The sequence below is a fragment of the Vipera berus genome, assembly GCF_964194415.1.
Source record: "Vipera berus genome assembly, chromosome: 2".
NCBI lineage: Eukaryota > Metazoa > Chordata > Lepidosauria > Squamata > Viperidae > Vipera > Vipera berus.
This window is the reverse complement of record NC_138203.1, coordinates 431,998-456,186: the sequence shown is the minus strand read 5'-3', so window position 1 is coordinate 456,186 and position 24,189 is coordinate 431,998. Positions and strand designations below refer to the sequence as shown.

Below are 24,189 nucleotides of genomic sequence, written 5' to 3'. Positions count from 1 at the left end.
TATCCCTCTAATTCTTGGATTAGGACCATAAAGATCCCAGGTGCTTTTTCCAGAACCCGCCTTTTCAGATGTACACAGCAGAGCTCCATAATAACCAATTTATAGCCGGTCCTTCACTTACGACCACAACTGGGAGCAGAAATTCCACTGTTAAGTAATGTGGGCGATAAGTGAGTTGCACTTGATTTTACAACAGTTTTGTTCCGATCATTAAGTGGATCACCATAGCCGTTAAGCGAATCTCGCTTCCCCCACTGACTTTGCTTTTCGGAAGCCCCCTGGGAATGTACTAAGTGGCGATAAGAAGGAAGTTCAGCTGCCTCCGGAAAAAGCACCCGTGACCTGGACGACGGAGCACCTCCATCGACACGGCGCCCTGCGCTTTGGGATGGACGCCCTTCGGAAGGTGTGGGAGCACAAAGGGATTTCCAGAAAACATTGCGGACTCCGGGACCCATTTGTGCTTCAGTTTGAGATGCAGACAACACAAAACTCAACCCTGTCAGCCTGGACCCCCCCCCTCTTCAAGAGGGGAAAAAACCATCCTGCAGCCAAGGAGGCTCCACGCCCATTTGCCCCACTCAGGTGACCCTGAGGACACAGGAAAACCTCCAGGTGGCCTCAACGACTCCCTTAAAGGACGTAAACGATCATCTGTCTGTCCTGCCCTTCCCCACCATCCAGTCAGAACCTGAAGAAGCTTCTTGGAGGAGAAGCGAAAGGTCTTCAAAGAAAAAGAAGGAAGTCCGGTTGCCTCCTGAAAAAGCCCCTTTGGGACAAGCGTCGCCTGGGGGACTGAGCATCTGCCTAGACAACTGGCAACAACAGGACCCTGGGACACCACCGCAGTCAAAAGGGCGAGGACTGGCTGTAAGTCACATTTTTCAGCACCACTGTAATTCCAGTCACTAAGCAAATGTTCATAAGTCAAGGACTATCTGTACTACTGGTGTGATGTACTGTATGTGGCCAACAGTCTTGGCCAGAATTGCCCAGGGCTGATGAGGATGAGTGGTGAAAGGGCCCAACAGATGGGCAGAATGGCTGTGGGTCAGAAGGGGGCCAGCCCTCTAGCAGATCATACACTGAGATCACCCCAAAGGTTTCCATCTCACCCCACACCCCAGGCGCTCTGAGCCAAACGCTTCCAAGAAATCCACAAATAAGTTATAGCAGGCAAGACTCAAACCCCGATTTTCCAACCCAGCAGAGGGCTTGAATATGCCTGTTGTGACGAATCAGCATTCATAATTTTAAATGGCGCCAGGCAGAGAAATTGTTCGACATTTTTAGCACCAGTTCTCAGGCAGAACGACGAGCGGCTCTGAAAAATTTATTTTCCGAGGAGAAGAGAATTCCTCCGCCGGCCTTGTCCGTACTTCTTGCCTCACAAGATGGCCCCCGGGTGGCATGAATATTCTGACTTCCATTTTATAATCCCATCCAAGTATGAACCGTTTCCAACCCATTTCACTTTCTCACGCTCAAGCCTGAGGGCTTTCACTTTCTGTGAGGGCCTTTAGGATTACGCTAGTCCTTATGGTCCACAATACAAAAGAAATCCAGCCAGGAGAGAAGCCCCCCACCCCCACCCCCAGCCAGTCTGCGAAATGCTTTTGTCTAAGCCAAGGACCACCTTGCTCAAAATAGCAAACTCCCTTTTGTGTTCCTTGTTTGCCTCTTTTTATAGCCTGTTCTCTCTGCGCCCTCCGTGCCGGGCGCACTTGACTCTGACAATGGCCTAATATTAACCTGCCATTGAAACGGTGTTATCTCCTCCAGGCAGCCTAGTCTGTATCCGAAGCCCTTTCAAGGAAGCGGCTTATGAACGCAGCCGCCTCCTCCCCAACAGAAGCTGATTTTCCCATCCTTCTTACAGGAATTTTTATCAGATTCTCCCGGTAAAAGCCAGCTCTGGGAAGTCGGGGGGGGGGGGGGAGGGGGGAAAGGGGGGGAGGGGGAGGGAGGGATAGGTAGGGGAGGGGGAGGGGGATTGTTAAAGGTAAAATGTATTTTAAAACTTTTCAATAAAAAAAAAAAGATTTGCAAAAAAAAAAAAATCCTGTCGAAAGGAAGAGAAGCAAGCACTCTCCTCTACGGAGTGTCCAATAAAAATAAATTGGACTACCCTTTAAGGAAATCTATTTTCAGCAGGGAAGCAGCCTGTGGCTCCTCCGGGCATTCAGTGTTAATGCGTAAAGAATTGCTAAGTTCCGCAGTTCTGTATGTAGCATACATGAATGCACAGCACGAAGGCATACGGGTAAACCTCGACTTACAGTTATTCGTTTAGTGAACATTCAAAGTTACAACGGCACTGAAAAAAGTGACTTAGGACGGGCACCCATCGACTGTTTGTACCACCTCCATGTTCTTCGCGTGATCCAACTCGGGTGCTCGGCAACCAGTCTGTACCTCTGGCAGCTGCACTGTCCCCGGAGTCACGGGATCAACAGTTACAACCCTCCCGGCTGGTTCCGACAAGCAAAGTCCATGAGGGAAGCCAGACTTGCTTAATGACCACAGGATTCACTTAATAACTGCGGTGATTCGCTTAACAACTGTGGCAAAAAAAAGTCATAAAATGCAGCAAGACTCACTTAACACCTGCCTTGCCTAGCAACAGAAATGTTGGGCTCAATTGTGGACTTCAGTTGAGGACTATCTGTATTTAAGTCTAATGAAAAGCTTATTAAGGAATAAGATTCTAAAGGCATTAAGAACATTTATTTATTTATTTATTTTTATTACATTTATATCTCGCCCTTCTCCGAAGACTCAGGGCGACTTACAAGCTTAGCAGTAGCCTTCATTCTATGTATATGCCTGCTTGCCAGCACAACTGCACTGTTTGCTCCAGACTGGAAACGGCAGGTTACTGGCAGGTGGGATAGAAGAGTGGTCCCCAGCCTTTCAAGGGTTGACGGTTCGGAGGGAAAGGGAGGAACAGGGAAATGTGCATGCACACATGCGCAAAACAGGTGCGTGCACGGTGACGGCAGTGGTGCCTGCACGCATGTGCAAACGGGCCGCTACCACCCAGACACCTGCGCAAACGGGCTGCTAGGACCTGCAGGACTGAGAATCTCCAGACACATTTCCAAGGGAATGGTTTCCATTTTCATCACTTCACCCTTGAGTCATCAAGTAATGCAGAAGAGGTTTTGACTGACGGTCTAGCAAGCTGCCATGTTTATTTCTCTGGTTATGACCCTCTTCAGGCACTCCAAGTGGAACTGAGGGAGGCAGGCTGGAAAAGGTAGAGCTTAAAACAAAACTGTTGTAGCTCAGATACTCACTTTTATGGGAAGTCCTCGACTTATGACTGAAATGGAGCCTGCCTATCAAGGTTGTAGGCCCTGATGATCATAAAGCAGGTCATCAGGTGACCAACCCAGTTTCATGAGCTTTTTTTTGCAGCAGTCGTTAAGCAAATCATTCGTTAAGTGAGTAGGCATTTGTTAAACAAGCAAATTGCTTGGTATGGGCCAGTTCTGCTGAAAACTGGAAGTAACGTCAGGTTTTGGTGAAAACGTCATGAATCCTAGTTATGTGATCACAGGATGCTGCAAATAGTTCTAAATAGTTGCTGAGCACCGAAAATGTGGTCGCATAACTACAGAGGGGTGTGTGTGTGTATGTTTGTGTGTCCTTGGAACTCCAAAACTGGGCCATAAGTACCTTTTGGGGGAGCCTGTTGTAACTTAAATGGCCATTAAACAACCTGCCATAAGTCAATGCCTACCTATACAGTATATATTATATATCATAACAGGGTTAGACCAGTCAATCAATCACTTTCTCCAAAGCCCCTGAAGGCAGGAGAAGCAGCAGCGACGGATGGAAACTGATCAAGGAGAGAAGCAACCTGGAACTAAGGAGAAACTTCCTGACAGTCAAAGCAGTTAACCAGTGGAACCACCTGTCTCCAGAAGCTGTGAATGCTCCAACACTGGAAGTTTTTAAGAAGAGCCATTTGTCTGAAATCGTATAGGATTTCCTTCCTGAGCAGGGGGTTGGACTAGATGACCTCCAAGGTCCCTTCCAACTTTGTTGTTGTTGTTGTTGTTGTTGTTGTTATTTAGACAGAAAATATCCTACATAGAAAATTGACAAGGTCCCAATAAAGAAGAAACTAACTTCGTACCAATATGTCCCCTCAAGGTTTTAAAGAAATCCGGAAGATTAATTCATCTCCCGTGGTTTTCTTGAGATACACCTTGCTTTTTGCACTGTGATCTCACAGTGTAAACTTGCCATAAACTAGATCTCAATATTGTCCATTAGCTTGGACCTCACGCTACCAGCCAAGATGTTGTTCTGCACAAATTAACCAGAACGGAGCCATCCAAAATGAAAGGAGAAGGAACTTCAGCCATAAATAACATATAATGCCCGAATACGACAATCCAATCTATTTTTCCCATGGGTAACTTTACCTTGCTGGCGTTCAGAATATTGATCTGTTCTTCGTGGACTGTATCTCTGTTTTTTTCCAAAAAGCCCTCACAATAATATTCCACCTAGAAAAGATTCCAGAACCAGAGTTTGGGTAGGAGAAGAAAAAGAAAAAATTAAAATTGTAAGTACAAATCTTATCAAACAAATTAAGATACTCTTAAGTAATATGGACAATATGTCCCTATAGTTTTCTTTTCAAAATAATCTTTTTTAAAATGAGGCAGCCTAAAACCAGAATATATTACAGAATGCTAAAATATTTGGATCTCAATTTCTACATTAATTCAAACTGAACTGTGTATATACTCAGATGCACAAAAGACTAGTTTAGCGTATCTGTTGTGTTCTGCAATTATCAAAACTAGGTGCTTATTAATAACAGACTGGCTTTTAACCTGGTTAAAAGTATTAATATGGCTGGAGGATGGGTAGAACCATTTTTTTCCACTGGGGGAAATCTCTGGCCTTTTGCACAAAGGGGCTGATGCTATGAATGAGGATGATTTGCCCTCCATTGTAAGAGACACTGGGCGCAGTCTGTCATCTAAGCTCACTAGGAACGCTGAGAAAACTGGCAGCTGTACTCTTCAAAAGCCACAACCTAGTCAAAGGAGGGAAGAAACCGTGGCTACTTAAAAGCACCAGGGTAACCTCAGAGTTGAGAGTTCAGACCAAGCCTTCTTGGTTGACAGGGGCCTGCAACCTTGACAACGCTAAGACTTGGTGGACTTCAGCTATGCTGGCTGAGGACTTCTGGGAGCTGAAGTCCACAAGTCTTAACGTTGTCAAGGTTGCAGGCCCCTGTTTGCTGAGTATCAACTTTTGCCTCCTGACCCATGGGAATTATACCCCGCTTCTGAGAAACGGAGCCGAAGGGTTTGTTGTTTATTAACAACATAAAAGAGAATAAGGGAAAGTGCATACGTACCACTTCTGTCTTTCAAATCCAACACTTTATCACCATGATTCTCACTACTACGCAATTAGATGCAAAGAAGAGGGGATCTAAAACTCTTTTTCAATCTCACTCTAAATTCCAATTTTCAATTCATTGGTAAGTACACTGATTTTTTTTTTCCTCTCTTTAGATTTCAAAGGTGAAAGGAAAGTGAATAAATAGCAGCTGCCAGGAGCCCCGGTGGCTCAGTGGTTAGAATGGGCTATTGCAGGCAAACTCTGCCCACAGTCTGGAGTTCGATGCTGACGGGGCACAAGGCTGACTCAGCCTTCCGTCCTTCCAAGGGCGGTAAAATGAGGACCCAGATTGTCGGGGGCAATATGTGAATAATGCTTTTACACTGTAAACCACCCAGATAGTGCTGTAAGGAGCTACGGGGCAGGATGTAAGTTTAAGTACTATTGCTATTCTAGGTAGTACAGGCAACCAACACACAAGGGCTCCCCAGACCAAAGGGAGATGTTAGCACAATTAGGGAGAAAGGCTGGACCTGTACCACACCCTCTCAAGTCTCTCTGTTGTCACTACCTTATCTGCAAAGTGCACAACAATGAATGCCGTGTTCGACATGCGAGGCTTCTGGAAATGTTGGCTGCTTCCGTGGCGATCATAGAGTTTCTGAGCCCAGTTCTCGTCTGTCCCTTTAGGGACCTGTTTTAAAAGAAAAGAAGGAAAAGGCAATCACTGCAAAATGCTCAGACTAACAGTAAATCATTATTCTGAATGTACTGTTCTAAATGGGAACCTGCATTTCCACTACAAAACAATGGGATTACCTAACGCAACTATCTCCATCTGGAGCACCTCTAAGTTGTGCTTATTGGAGCCTCTGTTGCTAAGTGATGCGGTCCAGATTTTTATTGTCCAGATTATCAATGGCTTAAAAATAAACAAAACATTCACAGCTCTTAAGTGCTTATTTACTCATCATAACGGTTCTTTCCCTTGACACTTTCATATTGTTTTTGCATAAGGAAACAGTAAAGAAAAATTTGTGCAGAAATTAATGGAGTTTTCAGGCTGAACCTTTTCTCCCCCCAAACTAAGCAGGACCAACTTTCACCGTGAACGGCAGGAACTTTACCAGATTTGAAAGAGCAAACAATCCAGAGCTGAAACAAAGAGGTGCAGCAAACATCCGTTTCGCAGTCAACTCAATGTAATGTCTTAGACTTAGCCTTTAAGCTCACTATCTCCAAGGTAATAATCAAAGCTATCTCTTTTTTATTTAATTAGTATTCTACATCAAACAAATTAAAAGGATATTTTAGATAATTTTACAATATCATGGGGACATGAGACTCCTGCTTCCAAAATCCTCTCAATAAATTGGAATAATGCTTCAGTAAAACCTTTTTTGCAGAATTTGCAAAATTCTGCCAACTTATTTTTATTCAAACTCCAATGAAATGAGAGAGGGTTCAGGCAGAGGCTGCAGAGTGTTTGTGATAAAAAGACATTGTTCAACAATTCTTTTTTTTTCCTTCACAGGTTATGCTCCAGGTGGGGAAAAACTGAGAGACCAAACGGAACGGGACCTTCATAAATTTCTATGAAGGAGATACTTTAGAGCTTGACATGCAATAAAAACTCTCTGGCATCTGCCTAAGAACAGATGGGAGACATGGCAGCCTTCCAACATCTCAGGGGCTGCCCCAAAGAAGAGGCAGTCAAGCTATTCTCCAAAGCGCCTGAAGGCAGGACAGGAAGCAACGGATGGAAACTAACCAAGGAGAGAAGCAACCTGGAACTAAGGAGAAACTTCCTGAGAGTCAGAACAATTAACCAGCGGAACAGCCTTGCCTTCAGAAGCTGTGGGCGCTCCATCACTGGAGGCTTTTAAGAAGAGACTGGACAGTCATTTGTCTGAAATGATATAGGATTTCCTGCCTGAGCAGGGGGCTGGACTAGAAGACCTCCAAGGTGCCTTCACTCTCTATTATTCTATGTTCCATGTTCTGTGTATCTCTTGTTAAAACACAGAGAGTCCCACCTTGTTCAGAGAAGGAACACGGTTGCTGATTGTAGACAGCAAGCTGGAGTCAAATTTAGCAACGATTAAGTTCTACTGATATCAGCGGGTTTACTTGAAATTAGCAAAACCATCAACTGACTTTGAACTGACCCAGGTTCTTTGGAAATAGTCAACCTGTTTCCCCATTTACTGACTTGTTTTCTTGCAAACTGTGTTTTCGTCAAAAAGCTCATGAGATGTTAGCGCAATACTTCCTGAGGATATCGTCTTACTATAAACACTGGACATTAATAAGTTTGGGGGATTTTTTTTACCTTGCATTCTTCATCCAGCAAGTCCAAGATGCCCAGCTTAGCTTCTATAAGGTCTATGCACGGCTGATTGTCATAAAAATCAATGAGGGTCCAAGGAATTTGCTCCTTCATGTACTCGTCTTGTTCCAATTTAAAGACATGCTGTGGCAGAGAAAGACAGCAAACCTTTAGCTGTTGTCTGGAAAGGCTACTTCAATAAACCCCAAATACAGGTAATCCTTGATTTATGAACATTCGTTCGGTGACCATTCAAAGTTTCAATGGCACTGGAAAAAGAGGCCTGGGACCATTTTTTTGCATTCCACTGTGGTCACCTGATCAAAACTCAAAATACTTGGCAACTGACTCATATTTATGACGGTTGCAGCATCCCCGGGGTCATGTGATCACCTTTTGCAACCTTCTGACACGCAAAGCCAATGGGGAAGCCAGATTCACTTAACAACCGTATTACTAACTTAACAGCCGCAGAGATTCGCTTAACAACTGTGGCAAGAAAGGTTTAAAGTGGGCAAAACGCAACAACTGTCTTTGGGCTCAATCTGGGCTTATAAGTCGAGGACTTCCTATAATCACTGAAGCCCAAGTAGCTGTTTAAAAGCTTGAACACACTGGCTATCGTCTGTTGTTCGTTCTCTGGATTTAATCTTTTCTAAAAAAAAGATTCCTATACTTTCTTTTGGCATTTATAATCTTTTGCACATTAAAAGTTATTTATACTACAGGCAATAAACAGCTAGAAGGACTGAATTCAAGAAAATAAAATGATATTCCGAGCCATTTATGCATCTCAGAGCAGCAAATCTACTATTCTCTAAGGCTGCAAGAACATTTTTGGTTGACCACCAATCCTTTTAGAAGCATGCGACAATTGCATAACTATTCGGTATCCCATAATTTAAACACTACAGCCTGAAAAAAGTTTTTTAAACTTAACTATACAAACAAAGTTTCTTCATTTTAGGGAGATTCCCACAAAAACCGAGGAAGTAAAAGAAGCCATATCCAAAACAGATGATTTCACCTTAAATCTTGCTATTATTAGAGTTGGTTGCCCAGTGACAACTGTAACTGAGATATATATTTACTGCAATAGAATATATGATCCCTGATCTCTGAAATTGAACATGATTCTATATTAAATGTCAACCCAGATCTCAGATATATATATATATATATATATATATATATATATATATATATATATATATATATATATATATATATATATATATATATATATATATATATATATATAATGTAAATTTTTTTAGATTGCTAACAATGAATTAAAGGGAGACTGATATGCATTTCAAACTTATTTGTTTTCATCAGTCAGCCATACCCTTCTGAGATTCGAACCTGGGCTGATTGCACATTAGGCAGTTGTTTTTACCTCTAGGCCACAAGCTCTATCTCACTTTGTTAGCTGAGAAGCAAGGGAGATATGTGTTAAATGCTTGTTAACTATTTAAATTACATTGCTAGGCCCCAAACATGGGACAAATCTTTATTTCCTGTTTCAGCCTAACCGAAGGCCATCGACAGGCAGTAGTCACAACAGTGACAGCTCATATTTGTGTAAATATACACACACACACACACACACACACACACACACACACACACACACATACACACACACACACACACACACAAATCAAACTCATGCATAAAAACTACTTTATATAAAAGGACAGGGATATTAACGATTTGAAATCATGCACGAGTAATAGCTGAATTGCAGTTGCTGTAATATGAATCACTTGTAAGTATCTAAAAACATAATGTATTAGGCTATTAAGAAAACAAGCAGCAGAAAACAGAATTTTTGGAAAGATTGATGAATATCTTCAAATAAATATTTCACCCTCCCTGTCAATCCGGTACACTGTGTTGCTATGAAAAATTGCCTTTAGGAACTTTTTAATTAATATGGGCAAAACCAATAGAAAGCAAAATGAGCAAAATAAAACAGAAAATCATTAGAGGTTTTTTTGTTTTTTGTTTAAAAAAATAACCCTGGAAATTATTGAAAAAGCCACAGGGGAGATAAAAGTTATAACACTTTGGAGGATGGAATCAGCTAAATATTGTGATGATACGCAGGACACAGCCTCTAAGTAACTGGGAACGTAGGGCTAAGGATTGTGGGTGTTTTTAAAAAGCAACTTTGAGAAATCTGCCGTTCTTAAATTGAAGGAAAGTTTAATTTCCTTTTTCTGGGTCTTCCAATGCTCTTTGTTTATTTACTGCAGAAGCTGAGGGACTTTCAAGAATTACGCTGAAAGAAAATACCTAGCTTGCTCATAAAAATTACTATATAGTTATATAACACAAATATCTTTATCTTTATTAGACTTATATACCGCCCTTCTCCCATAGGACTCAGGGCGGTTCACAAGGTTTTTTAAAATAACAATACAACGATTACAAAAATTAAGAACAGTTAAAATAATTCCATTTAGACCTTGAATAAATATAAAACCCCAATTAAAATCCAATTAAAACCCCAGTTAATACTCTCAGACCAGGCCAGAGAGCTCAAAGAGCCAGGTCTTCAGGGGCGGTCCTGAGCTCTACGGGCAGCTGGTTCCAAAGGGCAGGCGCCCCCACTGAGAAGGCCCTCCCCCTGGGTGTTATCCGCCGGCAAATACAGTAGGGTTCCTAATCTGAAATATTATTTAAAAGTATTTCTGCTGAGACACTTTGGGTTCTGTTGCAAATCAACACATTTTCACAGCGGGAACTCACATAATTTCCATCCAGTAAACAGAACTCATCAAAAATGTATTTGCTTTTTAACAGCAGTTCTATGTAATGCAAATAGAATGGTTTAGCAGATAAACCTCATTGAACGTATTAGCCCCCCAAAATTATTCATATATCTTGCCCATTTATTGCATTCCTAAAACATTTTAAGGTACAGAATATTTTGGATATCTTTGCATTCTTTGGCCCACCCCAAAGATACTAAAAAAAATGATAATCCAAATTACCGAATTGAATTGCTGCTGTAATTTTTCATTGGCGTAATTGATGCAGAACTGTTCAAAGCTATTAAATTCAAAGGTTTCAAACCTGCAAAACAAAAGAATGTTCTTAGACAAAGGCTTCAAAGAATAGTTTCTGGGGGGGGAAATCATTAATATTTACAGATTAATTATTGTACTATTTTTATAAATCACCCTGGGAATCTAATTTGAGTTATTAAAATGAAGTTTCCAGTTTGGAAGTATCAGTGAGACCTTAACTTAGTTTTCCCAATCCAGAATCTTACAGATGCACAGACAGCTGTCACAGGACGCAATTCTGGATCTGTAATTCCAACATAGTTGGAGAACATTATATTGTGGAAGAAACGTTTAGGCTAACATCTCTAGCAGTCCCATTGCTAATCCTCTCCTAGAATCCATGTTAATTCCACATTTGGATGGCTAGAACACTGACCGAGTCCTTGGGTCACAGGAACCACAATTTTAAATTTCTCACAATGACACTACGACAGAATCCATTTAAAGTGCTTCTCAACATTCTAATGTTTTTTTTACAGTATGAAGTCCAATCTTAGAATGCAGCAGATTCTTAATTGAGCAGCATTTTACTTTTTTCCCCAAATTAAATTTTTGTGTGTGTAGATTTTAGAGGGAGAGAGGGAAGGAGGGAGGGAGGGAGGGAGGGAGAGAGAGAGAGAGAGAGAGAGAGAGAGAGAGAGAGAGAGAGAGAACATTTGAATACAGCTGTACAACACCATTAAAATATTTTATGAGACAAGTTTGAATAGTTTATTATTTTTGGTCTGACAAAATCCTGAGCAAGATCTATAGAGGAATAATACTTCTGGATACAAAAGAAATGTTGAAGAATCAAAAAGAAATAAATGAGATTCTTTCTGTTCAACTAAGAAAGATGATCAGACGATGAAAACGTCATTGCCAGACCGCTTTCATTAGGCCCTACAGATAAAGGGCTTAAAATAGTTCAGCACTGTCATTTTAAGGAGATCCACACGTAACTCCACATTAATATACAGGCACGTTCCCTTAAAACTTTCATTTTTTTCAGATTAAGTACTCCTCTGTTGTCAAGTGTAACAGCTTAACTGAAACCAACCAAGAAAAATGAAAGCTTAAGATAATGCCATTACATTTTATGGTTTTTAAGCATGTTGCTTTAATGGAAATCCAATCTCCTGTTTTAAAATCGATTAACAAAATGTCTTTCTTGAGATACAGTTTAATACCCTCGCCTTGCATTCTTTTCAACTACGACTTTGATTTGGGCTTTGCTTTAACGGGTCTGATTCCTAGCTATTGTCAAATAAAGCGGGGGCTCAACTGCTTCCCACTGCTGTATGAAATCAAACACCGAAACACCCAGAGATCCCGACTTAACTCTTCCCAAATTCACTCATCTGAATCACACTGTGCCCTTGAATCCAGATCTCAGCAAACAAAACGCAAACTCTCTTCCTATCCAACGGCAGCTACAAAGGTCTGTAAGCCATGCTGATAGAGAAGGGAAAGGGGAATGCTCTACAACAGAGACCACTGGACCGGTACCGGGCCACGGCACGCCAGCAACCGGTCCGCACAAACAAGCAAAGCCCCATCCGCGGATGCAGGCAGCACACAAAACCACACACCCTGCGGTCCTTGGAAAAACCTCTCCCCACGGAACCAGTGGTCCCTGGTGCCCAGAAGGTTGGGGGCCTCTGCTCTACAAGGATACACCACGGAACGGCATTCTCTATGCCCAGGAACAGGCACCCAACTGTGTCTGAGTCCAGGGTGTGGTGCTCATCTCCGTTTCTTAGCCGAGGGAGCCAGTGCCGTCCAAGGACACCTGCGTGCTCATGTGGCTGGCGTGACTGTACAGGGAACGTCGTTACCTTCTCACCAAAGTGGTGCCTGTTTATCTACTTGCCTTCGCATGCTTTCAAACCCCTAGGTTTGCAAGAGCTGGGCAGGTAACGGGAGTTCACTTCACTGCACGGCACTCGGGCCTCAAACCTGAGCGGTCAGCTTTCCCCTTGACAAGCTCAGCAACTTTAATCGCTGAACCGCTGCGCCCCTTTAAAACAGCTGCCGCCGGAGGGCTGCCCAGAGTTGCTCTTTGGGGAAGACGGGCAGTTTCTAAACATCAGAAAAATGCCCTAGGAATGGTCTCGTCTTCCTCCCGCTCGGGCCCTCTACCAAGTCCCGGGGGTTCGAAGATCCTGCACGGCATCTTAGCTGCTCTGACGTCGTTCCTGGGACCCGTCCGAGCCCAACTCAGGAGTCCCGGCTGCAACGCTTTGGCCTTCAGCGTCCACGTTCGTTCACGTTCCTCTTTTGGCCTCTGGTACGTCTCCAGCTTCTCCTTCTTCCTGATGTTGCCGTCAGCTGATGCCGCTATGTCTGCCTGCAGCTTACAGCCCGCCACTATGTACTGCAGTGTCCCTGAGGCCTCTTTGCCGTGGTCTGCATCTTGACTCCTATCTAATGTGGTCCATCTGGGCTTCCATGGATCTGGTGCTTAGTTCCTGTGCATATATGAAATCTCTCCCCTGCATCATCAAGAAGAGGATGAGGATGCATCGAAGAGGCCTCGCTGTAACATCCTTACTATGAATGAGGCACTTATCTCCAACGTTATGTAGCTTACCCTCTTCTCTGTTCCATAAATCTGATGAAGACCAATCTGGAGGCACCTAGCTTTCTTGCCCAGGGGCGACAGTAGCGGGCTTAATGCATCGGTTGGTTTTATCATGTCCTCCAGAACTTTCCTGCTTCATCTATCAAGCAACAAGCGGGACTCATAGTAATCGTAAGAACTCCTGATCAATAAACTTTATTAAAGCCATAGGTTTTGTAAGAAGCCACATCCAGAGAATTATAGTAACATGTGGTGTTTCCAAGTTCAAAATCTACATTTAAAACAATGGACAAATGTTTTTGTGCCTCATTCTCGTTTCCAACTTACGTAAGAGACTATCGGTCCCCTTCTTCTAAAGTGGGGCATCCATCTTTCTGCAACAGTCACATCTGCTGCTACCATGCTGATTTTCACTGACTGCGTGAACTGGTGCCCCCACATACTTCTGACCCTGCAGGCATGACAGGCCCTTTCTCCTGCACGCAGAGGGGGCTAGAGCAGTCCCCGTGTTCACAACACAACTTATTACACCCAGAGAAATACTTAAGCACCTTTCTGGAAGTTCCACAGCCTTCAGAAAAGCATCCAAGTCTGCTCCAGTTGTGCTTTACAGGATTTGAAACATTTGAATTTGAAAAAAGCAACACACTCACAAATTGCCTTTGATGCCCTTTGTGCCAGCATGCAAGACTCCTCCCTACAAATTGCTCTACAAATTCCGAGTGTTGTTGTTGTGCTCTGGCAAGTAAGAGGAAAAAGCCACACCACATATCAGTGCCGCCATCCTGCTCCATCTAACAATCTCCACCAGGCTGAGGCCGGGCCCCCATAAGCCTGGGCGGGGGGGGGGGGGCGGGAGAGGGAGCAGGGAGAGGGGATCAGCACATGGGTGGGGAGAGAATAACCAGAAAGTGAAACTGCACCGAATGCCTGGCAGAGACACGGCCAGAGGGTCCCACGGCCACAAGTGTGGAAGTGCAGAGGCTGTCCAGAATCAGGACTGTTGCCTAAACAATTTATTGCAACCCCACTGGCCACTAAACAGATAAGGGGGGAGGGAGGGGGTCTGGGAAAGGGGAAGTGAGTGGGCAGATTTCGTGGGCATTTCCCCTGGCTCGCAGCCCCTCCTCTTCAGTAAAGCCTTTCACCAAGGATGCCCTCGAAGGCTCTTCTTTCCTAAAATGACCGAGTTGGGCCCAACACCACCGCTTGCTAGACCCCACTGCCCGGAGGTTGCCCTGCTAAGCAAGGCGTGCCCAGGAATGCCAGAGGCGATCCTAGCAAATGCAGGCAGAGGGGCAGGGGAACAGCGTCCTGAAAAGCTTGTGGCTCACCCGTAGATGTCCAGCACGCCAATGAAGGAATGCTGCTTGACCGTGGTGTGCAAGGCCTTGTTGATGTGCTGCACAATCCAGTTGAACAGCTGGGCGTAGATGTGCTTGGCCAGCGCGTTCCTGGCGTTGACGGCCTGCTGGAGGGACATGTTCTTGGTGTAGGTTTCCGAAGTGGTGACCAGCTTCCGATGGCAAAGCCAGTGCTCCATCTGGCCGTGCTCCACCCCCAGCAATCTGCAAAAATGATGCAGGTGTTCATCTTGGTTCTAGGATACAAAGAGAGACAGCCGGTTCAGCAAAGCACAAACGGAGGTCGGTGTCGCCAGAGGACAAGAAACCCACGCGACCTTCTCCGTCACCGGTGGGCTGGCCGGAAACCTTTGGTGATCTACTCAAAAGTGCCTTCTTGGGCCGCTGTGGTTAGATTGCACCGCTGCAGGCTCCTTCTGCCGATCGCCAGCCGTTCATTTCTGACCAGCTCAAGGTTGACTTAACTTTCCGTGCTCCTGAGGTCAGTAAAATGAGGAGCCAGATTGCTGGGGGGAATAGGCTGACTCTGTAAACTGCTTGGAGAGGGTTGCAAAGCACTGTGGAGCGGTACACAAGTCTAAGTACTGTTGCTATTCCAACAAAGGAGAATATCTGTAGCTCAGGGTTGAAATGAGGGATCCTTGGCGCTCTCTGAGTTAGATTGTTTTCCTGCCAACATTTCATTACCCAGCAGTAATGATGACGTTACCTAGTTTGCGTAATGAAATGTCTGCAAGAAAACAACCAAACTCAGAGCGCACCAAGGACTTCTCGTTTCCAGCTTCGTTAGTTTGCAGCGACGAGAGACCAACATCCACCTCATGAAACGTTGAGCTCCTTCACAAGGACATTGCTACTACAGTACTATAACCAGCCACAGGCCTACCTTAAGCCGCTAACTCATCCTAAACGTAAGCTAGACATGTTTTTTCCTCTGGATCTCTGGCTAATTACGTTCTTTGCTGGTGTGTGGCACAGAGCGCCTACTCCAAGCCGGGTCTCCGTTGTGACTTAGGAAGGAAAAAGAGCCGCTATTTTGCGAGGCTGCCCAACCTCACGGGATCTCTGTCTCTCTCATGAGACCTCAGAAGCCAATGCAAAAAACGTGACGGGATTTAGATTATTTTGAAAACTATTAACAAATGCAGGGCGGGGGAAGGTTAAAATTGCACAATGGTGCACATGCTCGAAAAAGCTGATGAACGTTGTGTACTCGGGAGAATCCTGTTTTGTAATTGGAAGGACTGGCAATCCCCATTTATCGCACTAAAATTGTGTTGGAATTACTACTGTAAGAAGTCTCCATTAGCACATAATTGTTACACCGGCAATTCTCAGCCAAAGGGAAGAGCCCCAGAGGACTGTATTATGCAGGGAATGTAGACTGTGGGAAACTTTTCTCTGCATCTCATACTTTGCTGCACTTTTCTGATTAAATAAGTAAGCAGGCAGATAGACCATATAGAATTATGGATGCATTTCAATAAAACAGTATCACTATCACTAAGGACAGCAAGACTTGAAAAGAAGATTTCCTTATGGACTCAGGATGTCCAAGCCTAAGAAATGAAAACAGGCCACTGTTTTTAAAAGATTGCAAAGAATGTTTTAATATTTGAATTATAAAAAAAGAAAACACTTCAGCTGACGATCGTGTAAACACATACAGATGGTCCTCAACTTGCAACAGTTTGTTTAGTGACCGTTCAAAGTTACAATGACACTGGGAAAGTGACTCGGGACTGTTTTTCACGCTTATGACCACGGCAGCCTCCCCACAGTCATTCGGATGATTGGCAGCCAGCTCACATTTACAATGGCCGCCCTGTCTCCCGGGGAGAAGGGATCCCCTTGGACGACCTTCTGGCAAGCAAAGAGGCCGGATTCATTGAACCACCGTGTTACTAAATTAACAACTGCAGTGATTCACTTAACACCTGTGGCAAGAAAGGTCGTAAAATGGGGCAAAGCCCATTTAACAACTGCCTTGCTTAGCGATGGAAATTTTGGGCTCAATTGTGGCCGTAAGTTGAGGGCTAGATGTAATAGATTAACCAGCAACTGCCATCCCGTTTTATTTGGCTGGAACAGGGCGAGGGGCTGAGTGGAAGGCTAAGGATTTTGCTCCACAGGATTGAGTAAGGCCTATCAAAGTCCGGCTGCCAACTCCTTCCTCCCACGCTCTGCCTGCACAGGGAGGAATGAAACGGTATCACAGACCCTGAAGGCCGCCAGGGAACTCTCCTGACAGGGGATATAATTACGTCAAAACTTTGCATAAAATTAGATGTGCAGCGCCACAAAAGTTGCACTACCGTCTTAAAAGAAGCCCTTGACGTTTAGTAGGCTCCACTTGTCTTACACAATCAAAGCCCTGCTTCTTTTTGATGTGCGCTGCATTAATCAGAAGATTAAAGAACAAAAAAGCAGATCCAAAGAGGGTTCGTCTTTGATGTATGGAGCGCCTTATCTGCCCACTTAAAAACCTACCGTTATGCTGCAGGATTCTCCATCGCGTTCAGAACGAAAATCCACATTTCCCAGGTGTAGGATGGCAGCGAGGATTTTAAAAATGGTCATCTGGTAGGACTCCTTTACTCCTGAAAAACATGATTGAGATCCAATTTTCAAGTGCCTGAACAGCAATTGCCAGCAGTCCCGGCGAGCGTGACATACGATGAGGGATGCTGGAAGACGGAGTTTCAGCAAAATCTGGACCATCATAAATTGCCCATCCCGGGACCACAAACATCACAGTTTAGGAAAAAAGGACGCTGCCTTCTCTTTAAATTGGGGGTGGTGAACCTATACATTTTGGGTGACATACCAGCATTCACCAACTCCCAACAACAGCTGCAGGTAGTCCTTGAACCGTTCTAAGTTATAAAGGCCCTGAAAAAGTGACCTATGACTGGTTTTACAACCATTGTAGCAGCCTCGTGCATACATTATTAAAATTTGGGCGCTTGGCCACTGGCCTGTATTCACGAGAATCGCAGAGGCCTGGTGATCACAGGATCACCGTTTGTGATCTTCCCAGCTGACTTCCCACAAGCAAAGTCAATGGGTGAGGCCAGATTCGCTTAACGACCGCATGATTCACTTAACAACTACTGTACAGTGATTTGCCTAACTGTGGCAAAAGAAGATCCCGCTGAACAAATCGTTCAGCAATAGAAACGTGCTTGTAAGCTGAAGTCTACCTATATTCCGGAAAGCACACCCTTTTCTTGCACGATTTTTGGAGGCTGGGGAAGCCGTGCGAGAATTAGGTGTGCTCTTACGTAGCCCCTGGAAGTCCCACAAGAGGGCTGGGCTCTTGTGCAGCCTTCACCGCCTCCAAAAATGAATGTTACTCATATTTCATTTTTGTCATTATTGATGGTAATGATAGCACCACACAACACTGGGCCGTATTTTTTTAAACAAAATAAATAAATGAAAATGCAAAGAATTATTTCTCTTGTGCTTGGGGCATGTGTGCGAGAGACACACCAGCAGAGTCAAGATAGGCATTCTGATATTTGATATGCCGAGCTCAAAAGATTCTCCATCACTGCTTTAAGTCCTTCTATTCCCATTTTAGCCCCTGAATAGTGACTGGAAACACAAGAAACCACAATGTGAATAAGCAACAAAAAGAAATTACACTCTAGCAAAGGGCCAAGAAAGTGTCTTCACAGAGCATCCAACCACAGGTGTGTGCATACACACTCACACACTTTTTTAAGCACAACACAAACGGTACTAAGAAATTCTATCCTACAAGCAGCACTACCTAAAATTTACTTTCTAACCTCATGCTGCTCCGTACGGTTTTTGCCAATACTGAAGATAACTATATTAAATATTAAATATGTGCAGCTTATCAAGCAAACCAATCATTTAATTAAACTGGTAACCTATAAAAGTCTTAGCAAAGCCCATTGGACAGTATACACAAATGTATCCAAGGTTTACACCAGGGGTCTTCAAAATTGGCCCTTTTATCACTTGTGGACTTCAACTCCCAGAATTCCTCAGCCAGGCATGCTGGCTGAGGAATTCTGGGAGTTGAAGTCCACAAGTCATAAAAGGGTCATGTTTGAAGACCCCTGGTTTACACTAATGTTTGTCCAACTTGGCAACTTTAAGATGCATCTGGCTGGGGAATTCTGGGAATTGGAGTCCACACATGTTAAGTTGACAAGTCTGAAAAACTACACTGGAGGGTCCTTGATGCTCTCTGAGCTTGGTGTTACCCAGTATGGTAATGAGACATCTGCAAGAAAACCACCAATCTGAAAGAGCACCAAGGACCCCACAGTTTAACATTGAGCTAGAAAGAGTTCAGTCCAGTTTAATGAAGAGAAGGATGAGGGGGGACATGATAGCAGTGTTCCAGTATCTCAGGGGCTGCCCCAAAGAAGAGGGAGTCAAGCTGTTCTCCAAAGCACCTGAAGGCAGGAGAAAAAGCAACGGATGGAAACTAATTAAGGAGAGAAGCAACCTAGAACTAAGGAGAAACTTCCTGACAGTTGGAACAATTAACCAATGGAACAACCTGCCTCCAGAAGCTCTGAATGCTCCGACACTGGAAGTTTTTAGGAAGAGACTGGACAGCCATTTGTCTGAAATGGAATAGGGTTTCCTGCCTGAGTTGGACTAGATGACCTCCAAGGTCCCTTCCAACATCATCATCATCATCGTTGTTGTTGTTGTTATTATTATTATTAAATATTCTTTTCTAGCGAAACTTTGCAATATTGTGAAAAGTTCCTGAAGGGTTGCTCTAAATCTTTGCACCGGATAGCCGTATCGGCCACATGTCCTCTTAGGAAGCAGCCCAATGCGGCATGGAGCCCTTACCCAGCAGGGTGAAAGCTTGCCTGGTCTTCTCAAAATCCACTGCGTCATCAACTCCTTCAAGGGACGTGTCTCCTCCCAAAGATGTGTAGAAAAAGTCTTTGGCATCCACTAGAAGACAAAGAAGCAAAAGCAAGTTAAGCTTGGGCTTATGTCACATTTCCCACAAAGTCTTGGGTAAGCCTGAACCCTGAGCCCACCAGGCAAGAATCTGCGCACGCAAGAAGCAGAGAAGAGAGATGCATCACATCACATCAGCTCCTCCCGGGACTCAGGTGGTCCATTTCTGGTCTTCCATCGCTGTCATTTGAGGCGGTTTTTTAAACTCCCATTGGCTCTTCAGTCAACCAAGAGGTTAAAGGATATCAATCCTGACCGTCCTTTGAAGCCGAAGCTCAAATATTTTGGCCAGCAATGAGAAGACTCATTGGAAAAGACCGATGATGCTGGGAAAGATTGAAGGCAAAAAGGAGAAGGGGACGGCTGAGGAGGAGACGGATAGATAGTGTCACTGACGCAACGAACATGCATTTGGGCAAACTCTGGGAGACGGGGGGCCTGGGGTGCTGTGGTCCCTGGGGTCACGAAGAGTCAGACAGAACTTAGCGACTGAACAACAACAAATCAGGCTTATCTCTGATTGGTGACCAGGCAGAGACTGCATTAGGAGTGATCTCATCCAGAGCTTCAGATATCTCTTGAGTTTCTGAGATCAACCAGATATGAGATGGAACCGTCAAGCATCTGTTAATCCCTTCTGGATCCATAGGACAAACTGGTGGGGCCATTTTAAAGGGCCCACTGCCCATGCAGAGGTCTAGGGCAGGGGTCTTCCAACTTGGCCCTTTTATGACTTGCGGACTTCAACTCCCAGAATTCCTCAGCCAGGCACGTGTTGGAAGACCCTTGGACTAGGGGAGTGATGGCGAACCTTTCAGAGACCGAGTGCCTAAACTGCAACCCAAACCACACTTATGTATCGTCGGGTTCAATCAATCAATTCCAACTTTGCGAGATCTTTTTTTTCCCCGCGAGTAGTTGAAATTGATTGGTTGATTGAATGAATGAATTTTTTTTTTGCACACGGTGGTGGAGGCCTAAAGCGAAAAGGCTTTATAAAACCTAGCTGAAGGCCTAGGACTTGGGCGATGGTGCGTGTGCCTGCAGAGAGGGCTCTGCGTGCCACCTGCGGCACGCATGCCATAGGTTCGCCACCACGGGCCTAGGGCATCCATCCGCAATTTCACAAGGAAGTGCTGATTATGGCAGATGTTAATATTCTGCAACTACAGATCATCTGCTCCAAAGTGAAGACTAGGGCTAGTGTCCAACTCTCTGTGTCAGGGCACAATTACGAGCCACAAGTGTATGGATGGCATGGAGATCATAAACTCACCAGCATCTCTCTTAGAGAATGGAAACAGAACGTACTAAAAGCCTGGGGAATTTCAACACCATTCCTGGGGTCATTTCAAAATTGTTCAGTTAAACTGCAGTCTGCTTATTTTGTTTCATAAAACCAATTCTGCCGCTGTTTGTGCAACTTCCTTCTTTCTCTAGACTCAGTTCTTTTTCTTGGAAATCCTAGGCTCCACAACTTTATTACTTGGAGTTTCAGGAATTATTTGAAGGTAGAGTAAAATACAACAGAGCTTTTTCATTGTGGAGGCTGAATTCTAGGCACAAAATAGCCTGCTTACCCAGTGAGAGATCCTTCAGTTCGGGAAGAGCCGCGGAGGCACAGAGCTGATAGAAAATGTGATAGTTTCGCTCATCAACTGCCTGAGAAAGAACATTAGTTTACTTGCAGAGAAGTGAGCTGCAGTTAATTAAATATCATTCAGCCTCACTTCTGAAGAGCTTATGAGACTGCAAATTAAGGAGCACTTTATTCGCCTATTGCCTTGCAGGCGGTCCTCACTTTACAACCGTTATTAGGACCTGCAACTCAGTCCCTTTCCTCTTTCTCTAGATTTATTCAGACTCAGATTTCACACACATTTCTTCAAGGTAAGAATGGATTTTTTTTTAAAAAAAGTATTGTCTACAATTAGCTTTGATCTAATTAAACTATGAGACGAGTATTAAGTAACTGGCAAACAAACTGGCCCCGTTCTGATTATGGTTATGAAAGTAATAATAATAATAATACTAATTTTATTTATTTACCGCCCTTCTCCCGAAGGACTCAGGGCGGTGAACAGGGCAAACATATAAAAATACAAAAATACAAAAGTTAAAAAAGAATTAAACACAATGCCCAAGCTAAAACAATAAATAGATATATTAAAAACAACAATAAAATCCCAACCCATCCCCCATCAGGCCAGGCCGGCTTGTTCGAATAAGTGGGTCTTCAGACCGCGTCGGAAGGAGCGAAGGTCGGGAGCCATCCGGAGCTCGACCGGCAACCGATTCCATAGCTCCGGGGCGCCCACAGAGAAGGCCCTCCCCCTGGGGGCCACCAGGCGACATTCTCTGACCGGTGGCACCCTGAGGAGGCCCTCTCTGTGGGAGCGCACAGGGCGAAGGGAAGTTGACGCCGGCAGCAGGTGCTCCCTGAGGTACTCCGGGGAAAGTCCCAAAGCAGGGTCCTTAGCATTCGCGAGGGACTGACTATCTTCACTTCACAGCCCAAGAACGGAGGCTGGACCCTTTCAAATTAAGCTTCTGCGGACCGTAGGCCTAATACAGACCGCAGCCCTGGGACTTTCTAGAGGTTTCCGATCCACCAACTAGCCGGAACTGATCCTGCTTAAGTTTCTGACTCAGCACGTCTCTTCTAACTAGGATCTAAACGGAGATGTTATGTATGTAACCTTAATCCCAAATGGACAAAGCAGGAAGGATGGAGGAATAAAAATACAAAAGCACAATGCGCAAGCCCTGGTCCATAGTCAACGATAACAGGCACTTCTTGACTTACCACCACAAATGAGCTCCAAAATCTTCCTTGCTGAGCAAGACAGTCGTTACGCGGGGTTTGCCCCATTTTACTACCTTTCTTTTCAAAAGGCAACTTGGACTTTCTTTTTTTTTTCTCCCCCTTGAAACGTTTCCCTTCTCATCCAAGAAGCTTCTTCGGTTCTGAGTGAAGAACTGGCGCTCTCCGGAACCGAAGAAGCTTCTTGAATGAGAAGCGAAATGTTTTCAAGGAAACATCTGAAAATCTTTGGGACAACCGTGACCTGGATGATGCAGAAGGTCCACAGACACTTCCTTGCCCCCACATATATATATATAAATTTATATGAATTATGATATGTAAATAATAAATTTATAAATAAATAAATGATAAATAAGCTAACCTGGAATACAACTCTTGATTTCTCAAGCAGGTACGTCCTCATGTTGGCACCAATGATACAGTATCTTTTATCAAAGCCAATCTGAATGTATTTCCCAAAACGGCTGCTATTGTCATTCCGGATTGTTTTCGCATTACCAATTGCCTTTATGAAATTAATAAAAAATATCATATCTTTTTTCAACAATATTCATTTATCTCACAGGTATACGTCATAAGTAATTGCATATAACTAAAAAAACAACGTAAAGATAAAGCCCAAGAGAATGAAAGATGGAGATAGCAACATTTCTTGAAGATTAAGCGCTACGCTCTTTAACAAGATCATAAAATAGCCTTATCCCCTCTACCTGTGGAACAAAAACCAGCAAGGATTGATTTTACAAGCTTGTTTTAGAGTGTTAACTATGAAGTAATTATGATAAGATTTTGTTATATTTAATTAACACTCTAGATTCTCTAGATCAGCATTTCTACTGTACACATATACCTACAGACGTATAATTTTAAGCAACCTTCAATTTCATAACTACACTCGTTATAACTAATGCAATAAAGTGTGCGTTTACGTGAATTTATTTGGAGACAGACTTAGGCTACAACAGATTGCAGTTTTCAAGCAAGACACAGAAGTTAACTTCACTCATTCTTTGACTTCTGTGGTGTGAATCCAGCCATTGTTGTTGGCGGATCATGGTTTGTGGTGTATTATCTTACATGGACACAAAAAATTGTGTTTTATTCAAAGAATCCTGATTTACCATAATTAGTCTACAGTTTTTGCTTTTTACACTGTTTGCTTTCTAGGAGAGATCAATGGCAGTTTGCACTGACGGTTTCCGTTCTGGATACAGCTTTACTGATTGGGTTGGTTTTTTTTACTACATGTAAAGTTGGGACAAAGCCACATATTTGCTTCTTAATAGCTCAGAATTTGAGATAAACTGATTACAGTAAAGCAATTGAATTGAACTGTGCCTCCAAAGGTATTAGTGAAACTGTGCTTAGCAACCGGACTTGCTAAGTGACCAACAGCTTATATAACAACAGAACTTAGCAATATATCTCTAAAAATACTAGCCCAAACTAAAATTAATAATAACAACACACTGGCATAGAAAATAGTGTCTTATCAAGAATGCACAACTCTGGATCTTAATTTAAGCTTTAATGAAGGCACGGATTTTGGTTTTAAAAGTTGATTAAAAGCAAAAATAATAATAACACATTCATGCAAATCATCTTCTGCTCTTATTTTCTATCTTATTGGAGTTTTTGAAATATGAACAGATTGTTTTATGCAATATCCACAAGCATAGAACGACGTG

The 24,189-nt window shown here is 43.6% G+C and overlaps 1 protein-coding gene across 3 annotated transcripts in view; it reads right to left on the bottom strand.

Annotated features, from left to right (window-relative positions):
- The window catches only part of MYO5B (myosin VB), a 241,397-nt gene that overhangs the window by 96,184 nt on the left and 121,024 nt on the right, over positions 1–24,189 (bottom strand). For all 3 annotated transcript variants that reach the window (XM_081319235.1, XM_081319237.1, XM_081319236.1), the window contains exons 6-14: positions 22,863–23,006; positions 21,255–21,336; positions 19,558–19,665; positions 17,200–17,309; positions 14,680–14,945; positions 10,708–10,789; positions 7,709–7,849; positions 5,948–6,070; positions 4,440–4,523 (exon numbers count right to left, since the gene is read on the bottom strand). In XM_081319235.1, the coding sequence (XP_081175361.1) occupies positions 4,440–4,523; positions 5,948–6,070; positions 7,709–7,849; positions 10,708–10,789; positions 14,680–14,945; positions 17,200–17,309; positions 19,558–19,665; positions 21,255–21,336; positions 22,863–23,006 (1,140 nt within the window). The remainder of the gene's footprint in view (positions 1–4,439; positions 4,524–5,947; positions 6,071–7,708; positions 7,850–10,707; positions 10,790–14,679; positions 14,946–17,199; positions 17,310–19,557; positions 19,666–21,254; positions 21,337–22,862; positions 23,007–24,189) is intronic.